At 52.9% G+C, this 7,720-nt stretch overlaps 1 protein-coding gene across 1 annotated transcript in view; it reads left to right on the forward strand.

The window, feature by feature from the left end:
- LOC113215479 (serine protease HTR4) overlaps window positions 1-7,720 on the forward strand; it is a 75,530-nt gene that overhangs the window by 46,426 nt on the left and 21,384 nt on the right. Inside the window, exon 3 of the mRNA XM_052266347.1 lies at window positions 6,757-7,050. Within this exon, the coding sequence (XP_052122307.1) occupies window positions 6,757-7,050 (294 nt within the window). The remainder of the gene's footprint in view (window positions 1-6,756; window positions 7,051-7,720) is intronic.

Raw genomic sequence — 7,720 nt, forward strand, 5'->3', positions numbered from 1 at the left:
ACCACCAACACCACCGCCGCCGCCGCCGCCGCCACACCAGGTAGCGGCGGCTGGGTCGAACGGCCGTGGGGGGAGAAAGGCGCGGGATGGAGGGGGGCCTCGGCTCCCATCGCCGAAAGCAAAGAAGCCCCGGACCCGGGCACCCCGTGGCCGCGCCCCGCCCGTTCGCCTGGCCTGGGCCACAATAACAGAGACTGCTGGTTACATTACATTCCCTCTCTCGTCGTCTCCGCTCCTTGTTTCTTACCCAGCACCCGCAGCTCCCTTTCTTCCCTCCTTTTATATATATTTTTCCCGCGCTTTCCGTTCTCCTTTTCCACCTCGTCCATCCAGTGCGTGTCCGCAGGGTGCAGTTCTCTCTCTCTCTCTCTCACGCACACACGCGGTGTGTGTCTGTGTGGACATCCATTTGTTGAGTCCGGTGATAGCCTGGCAGCACCGTCACGCTGCCCCTGTCCTGGTTCGACCCCTCCTGCCCCCTCCTGCCCCCTCCTGCCCCCTCCTGCCCCCTCTTGCCCCCCTCACCGCCCACCCCTTTTGCTGCAGGCCGCACGAGTATCCCACCCAACACGGTTAAACCACCTGAAACAATTTATCAAGCCTGCGTGTGCCATCCCCGAGTGCGGGGACTGCGGGGCCGCCCTCCTCCCCCCCTGCCCCGCGCAACTTTAAGGAGGCTGCTGCAAGATAACTGGGTCGCCGCGCAAAAAAAAGAGAGTAGCAAAATGATCCCCCCTTCCTTGTATCTTTATTATGACGTCCCATAACACTCTTTCATGGGGAAAAAAAGAGGACCATGATTTAAAATATTCCTCGGTTTCACGGGAAATTTTGTTCTGAGAAATAATCTCATAAAGTTTTTGATTTCGAATCGTAAAAGTGCGAAATTTTTGTGACACCTGGTACCGACTTGGCATTCTTTCATGTCAAAGAATGGACTGTCTTTAGTTTGCGATACCGATCGTAAATTTACAACAACGTTCACGAAAAGAAAACCTAACAAAATACTTAAAGATTACGCAGATCTGTTGTTTTTTTTTTCCAATGGAGTTGTACGCAAAATTACATTTTAAAAGTTGTTGTTTGGTCATCCTTGCAGGCTGCACCGTCTTCCCTTTGCTCCAAACTGCGCACTTTCATGGTCAAGTTCTTCAAGAGTGATTCTTGTAAGATATTAGCATCTCTTTGCCAAGAGGGAAAACTTGAATCGTTGCAAAGAAGGTCCCGCCAAAAAACAACCCCTTTTGTTGTGTGGAGCAGACTTTATTTACTTCCTCTTTTTTTTTGTTGAATTGAGGCGTTGTTATTCTCCTTGAGCGGATCAAAGGTGACAAGGAGCGCCACTTACTCTTCATTGAGCGCCGAACAGAAGGAGATATGATGAGAAGAGCAGAGAGACAAAAGGAGGCAGAGAAAAAGAGAGACAGAGACAGTGAGAGAGAGGGGGGGGGGGGGGGGGGGGATGGGAGAGAGAGAGAAAGAGAAAGATGGCACAAGGACGGGAGACAGACACAGCGACCCGTTGTGGCGTTGGGGACCTGGCCTGGGTCAAACGATACATCTCCTTTAACCCCCGGCAGCCAGCAGCCTTACCCTGTGCCCCGCCGGCGGCCCTGCCCCCCCCCCCCCCTCGCCTGAGACACAGTGTGCTGCGTAGGGGGCGGGGCCGGGGGCGGAGCTGGGGGGTGGCAGTCCCCTGTGGGGGAGGAGGCCGCTTTATGAGGAGGGCGAAACCTCGAGACTTTCATACAGTAATGCGCGCCATTCCAACCACAGCCCAAGCTGTGTGGTTGCTTTGACATAGTCTCCCTCTCTCTCCATCCCCCACTCTCTCTCTCCCTTTCTCTTTCTCTTTCTCTCTCTCCCTCTCTCTTTCCCTTTCTCCCTCTCTCTCCCTCCCCCCCTGTCTCTATCCCTCTCTCTCCCCCTCTCTCTCTCCCTCTCCCCCTCTCCCTCTCCCTCTGTGAGTTCCACGGTTGTTGAGTTGTTTTTATTTTCGGGGTTTCCCTGGTTATTCTAGGGCATTAAATAGTTTGCAAATTTCAAAATGGTTAACTTCCGGATAATTTTGTAAATTTTTAACTTTCCTTGTGGAGGTGTGGAAGGAGCCCCGGCCCCGCCGTAACGAGGCGGCAGCAGCTCGCCACCTTTTCCTGTTTTCTCGACGTCTTTGGCGTCCGTTGGAGGAAAGCGTCGCTCCTCAATAATTAGTGTCCCGCCCCGCTGGCTCGAAATTATACAGCTGTAGCGCCAAGCGAGTAGATGCCTACCTCCCTCCCTTTCTTTTGTCGCGCGAACATTCTGCCAATTTCTAGCATTTATTTATGCGAATTTAAATCCAACAATTATACAGTAGATCGCCTTTTTATTTCAAACGAGACAAAATGTGGTTTTCTCTTTGATTTTTTTTTATGGGTTTGAAGAAGGATATAACCTTATTATATACTTACATACTCAAGCAGGCAAGAAAATGCTTCGTCATAATAAGTATAATGCTTCGCAACAATACAAAGCAATCGGACTTTTCTGCAAGCCTTACAGTGGTAAAACCCTTTGTGAGATTTTCTTAATCGTGTCGTGTTTTATTTTGTTGTTTTTCGTGCTAAAGCTTTTCACTTTCCTGATATAATGAGGGGCGCTCTGCCGCACACACACACACAGTAGACTCGTAATGGACCGATGAGTCTGCGCCCTTTTCATCTTGTGTTGTGTATTGTTGGGAATCTCCCGTCCATACTCACTCTCTCGCTCTCTCTCTCTCTCTCTCTCTCTCTCTCTCTCTCTCTCTCTCTCTCTCTCTCTCTCTCTCTCTCTGTCGCTCCCGGCCCGCTCGCCAGGCGAAGGTTTTTGTTTCCGACTTCATTTGACTTTGGCGCGCGTTTTCATGATCGGATGGACACACTGGGGTGGTTCAGGCGGCCGGCTGCTCGGCACAAAGGGACGGTTGCGGAGGGGGGAGGGGGGACGATTGCAAACAATGGATTCTGCTTGGGCTCGATTGCTATTGATTGCCATTGCAATTCGTCCGCCAAACTCTAGTCTCTCTCCTCTCCTCGCTCCCCCTCTCTTTCTTCCCCTTCCCCCTCTCTCCCCCATCTCTCTTTTTCTCGTATATCTCTCTCTCGTTTTCTCTGTCGTTTCTCTCCCTCTCTGTCTCCCTCGCTCTCGTTTCTCTCTCTCTTTTACACACACACAGTCTTTCGTCCCTCCCCGCTCTCTCTCTCTCTCTCTCTCTCTCTCTCTCTGTGTCACCAGGCGCGCCTGCCGAGCCCGGTGCGCTCTTATTATTGACAATATGAAAAAATACTGCAAATATTTCCCGTCGTATGCGCACTGCAAATAGCCGCGCGTCCCGGTGCTGCAACTAGAGGCCGCCCGGGCGGAACGCGGCCTCCATTCCACAGTACCATTCTGATGACTCTCCCCACCACCCTTCTCCGCCTCTCCCCGCCCCGGCCGGGCACTCGGGCGCTCGCCAAATACCTCTGTAATATGCATTTTAAAGCCCCGATGGTTATCATGACAAACGAGCGAGCCTCGCAACACGCACTCTCTCACCCCTCCCCCGCCCTCTCTCTACCCCTCTCTCTCTCTCTCTCTCTCTCTCTCCATCCCTCGCTCTCCCTCCCGCTTTTAACGCTGCCGCCCCCTCCTCTCCTCCGTCTCTCTTTATGCGCATTTCAATCGAAGTCAGTCCCAACAGCGACCAGAAGTGGCTGCTGCTGCTGCTGTAAGGCACCTAGACTACTTTTCACTCTGATTTCACATTGAAATTGGAATCTGGAACCCCTCTTGGCCTCTTGCGCCGTGTGTATATGAGAGAGAGAGAGAGTGAGAGAGAGAGAGAAAGAGAAAGAGAGAAAGAGAGCGGTCTCACGCTGGCTATGGCTTGCTGGCCCCTAATACCGTGTACGCCACGCCTCCCCTACGTGGTCCCATTTCCTCGATAAGAAGCCAGACGCTCGCTCTTCACTGAAGTAGTAGCGTCGCTCGCGGCTGCCAGGCTCGCCCGCCAAACAGCTTTTGCACACACACACCCACACACACACATGTAGCGGGTGATCCAGAGAAGACGGAGGTGCGGGCGGGTTTGCCTACCCGCTCTGTCCGTAAGGCACCATAGCCCCTTAGGTAGGCAAACCCGCTCGCCCCTGCGTCTTCTCTGATTCACCCGGTATGCGTGGAGCAAAACAACTATTGTCTCAGCAAAAATATAAAAGTATGAACGATCGTCGTTTTTGAAACTCTGGCCTCGACCCCTCGTGGTCGCGTGGGGGTGTAGGGAGGGAGGTAAAACTGGACTGTGGAGAGTTGCGTGGAGGCGGCGCGGGAGTTGTACCAAAATAGAAAGAGGTAAGGGGTCGGGGAAGGGGGGGGGGGAGGTCGTCTATAGAGAATAGAGACTAGGAGCTACTTGCCCCCCCGGGGGTGGGGGGCAGTGCCACTCGACGCCCCCCCCCCCTCCTCCCTCCTCTCGGCGGCACGGCAGTGCCAGGAAGAGGGGCATTCGTCACTGTCTGCGCGATAAGGTGCCTTTATTCCTGCCAAGGGTAAATGCATAAATCCCTTTGTTCGACCCCCCCCTTCCCCCCTCCCGCGTCTAGGCCGCCGCCACCACCACCACTGGTGGGGGAGGGGAGGGGTTGTGCACCATGCCCTCCCCGCTCTCGCTGACCCTCACCCCCCCCCCCCTCCCCTCCCGCGGCGCTAGCAAAGGCACCGCCGCCGCTTGCCAAGTCCGTAAAGCAGTCCGCCACTTGGGGGACACGAGCATTTGTGCGTGCCAGCATGCGGAAAGAGAGAGAGAGAGAGAGAGAGAGAGAGAGGGCTGGTCTGCATGGGGGCGGTGGCGTGGGGGGATGGCCCGATTTATGGCAGGGCAGTACACAAAAAGTCTCCGCGGACGCGTACGTACCGTAAACTACTTTACGGTAGGGTCAAGTCTCCCTGCCCCTCCATCCCTCTGCCTCTCATTTTCCTCCCGCCAACCCCTCCACACACACACACTAGCTCAACCTGCGCGGTCCCCCTATCCTGGCGCTAAGGAGAAAACAAGCCAAATCTGCACATTAAACCGATTATACAGATGAGGTGGCTTGTGCAGGGCGCGGTGGTAATTTTGAACTAAGCAAGAGCGTCATGCCATTATTATCTCTTTCATTTTTTTATTTTCTTTTAAAGGGAGGAACCCTTTTTATACGACCCTTGAGTTTGTTTCTAAGGTCGGGCTTTGAAATGAGCGCTTCTGTGTGTCACGATCTAGGCCCTGGTGGCAGCAGTGCGGATTTTGGGAGAGGGGGTGGATTAGGTTTGCGAGATGGAACTCACGCGTCGCTTCTCCCCGCTCAATTCGGGTGCTGACCTTTCAAGATCGTCTGTCCTTTTCCCTTGAGATCAGTAGATTTTCATGCAGCACGACATGGGCTAGCCCTCTCAAACACGCACGAGAGCTTACATTTCCTTTCCTCTGTAAACCCCAACATACGTGTTGGTTCTGCGGATTGGTTGCAAGCAAAGGAAGTTGAAAACAAAAATTGTAATAAATTCCTCTAATAATAAATAAAAAAAAAATGGTCCTTGAAACGCCGAAAACTTGGAAAAGGAATGCACGCCATAATTTGTTGCGTGCAGCACGTTTCGAGTGCGCTGGTGTCGGTCTGCAGCAGGGCGCGTGTCGTCGTGTCCTGTTGTTGTTCTATGTTGCCGCGGGTGGGCCGGCGTGTGGCGGTGGGAGGAAGTCTGCTCACTGGGTCGCTAGAAATAGAACACGCTACGTACGTGGACAAAGGGCGCGGGGGCGGAGTGGGGGTTGCCGCCGACGGTTTTGCGTGACTCTACTCACTCTACTCAGTGGGGTGAAACCGGGGGAAAAAAATAATGTGTAGGGTGAAAATCTGAGCGCAGTACGCATATGCACTTCTTGAGCACGGTACAAAAGTAAGTACCAAAACCGTTCAGTAAAATCGGACAGATTTGCGCGGCCGTTTTCCGCGCAAATCGAACTTCAACTTGGGCAAATATCCTCATTACTTAGGTTTTAAGTTGGAAAACAATTGTTCGAAATTCGAGCGACGGTAGCGCAAGAGGCCGCAAGTCTGCATATTGACAAAGAAAATTTTCGCAGTGGTTTGTGAGGGCTTCCAAGTCGCCCTCCCTCTGCACCCCAATGCACTGAAAGGCCAACTGAGTTTATGTAAAGTTCTCGACGCGCGGAGGGTCACGGAGGGTATGGGGCGGGGCGGGGCTGGAGCACCAGGCCAGGGGGCTGCTCGTCTGCTGGGGGTCCCTGCTCATTAGAATTCTCTCCCTATTTGCTACAAGCGTAGAGAGATAACTCTCTAGGTGGAGCTGCAAACTTTTTTTTTCGTCGTGCGCATGCAGGCACCTCTGTGTGTGTGTGTGTGTGTGCATGTGCGTGTGCGTGACAATGTGCGGAACGCGAGAGGTGGACCACTTGTATATTCAATGTACTCACTGAAAAATATTCCGAAAATATTCCAGAAATACCAAAGAATTCCAGATATTCCACAGAAAATTTTCCGATATTTCACACACTAAAAATTTCCCGAACTTCCAACGAAAATGTCAAAATGTTCCAAGAATATTCTAGAGATTCCAAAAGTTTTCAAAATATTTCAAAATTATTCCAGACATCCCAAATAATCCAAAATTATTCCAGACATCCCACATATTCCAAAATTATTCCAGAAACAATGCCCTCGGCGGAACGCTTGACCGTGTCGCTGTCTGTTGCAGAGGTGGGCGGCTCGTGCGGCGGCGGTGTCATGGTGACGGGCTGCAACATCGTGGGCCCGCTGTGTGCGTGCGGCCGAGCGCCCCTGTGCCCGGCGGACAACCAGGATGACGACGACGCCGAGGATGACGACGAGGAGGTCGCCGGCAACGGCCTGGGTGGCGGTGGCGGCGCCAGCAGCGGCGTCCTGAGCAGGGCGGGCGCCGAGGAGGGCAGGCCCTTCGCCTTCGCCACCCGGGAGGAGTGCGACCTCAACCTGGGCGTCATGCTGGACGGAGAGCGGCAGGCGTACGAAGGTGGGTGGCATTGTTCTGCTGCAACATTTGACTAACAATCGGGCTTTAGAGCAGCTCGGAAAGATCCTAGTCGGTCCAAAATAAAAGTGTAATCTTGTGAACTCTTACAAGTTATGGGACGTTTCCCGCGTGAAACCGTCTTCACTGTAAGAGCCTTACGGATTGCGGACGGTTGTGGCTGCTTTGAATTGCGAACGATATATTTACTTTGTAATATGCGAAGAAAATCCTTTGTAGGCTTACACAGCAGCCATAATTAATCTTTCGATTATCAGTTATCATTTTGAACAGTGACAGCGCTGACCCTCACAGAGGACCGTCACAAGGCGATCGCTCGCTCCCGCTGGGTAGTAGTTGATCGGTTCGTTACCTAGAAGGGGAGAGCTGGGAGCATCCCCCGGGGCACAGCCAACCGGAACTATCATCGCACACATTGGCTCTGCCAGGCGCTCCCGCTGGACGGACGGGCCTCAATGCCAGTGAGCGTGAATGGGACAAGGGGAGCGTCAGAGCGCCACACTCAATTCTGCCCTGAAAGCCATAATATGAATTTTGAAAAACCTGGGTTTTAAATTAAAATGAGATGGATTTTACGATTTTACCGCCATAGAGAATTCTGTCTCTGTCTGTTTCTCTCTCTCTCTCTCTCTCTCTCTCTCTCTCTCTCTCT

Source organism: Frankliniella occidentalis, unplaced genomic scaffold, assembly GCF_000697945.3.
Source record: "Frankliniella occidentalis isolate FOCC.00 unplaced genomic scaffold, Focc_3.1 Scaffold37, whole genome shotgun sequence".
NCBI classification, from domain to species: Eukaryota; Metazoa; Arthropoda; class Insecta; order Thysanoptera; family Thripidae; genus Frankliniella; species Frankliniella occidentalis.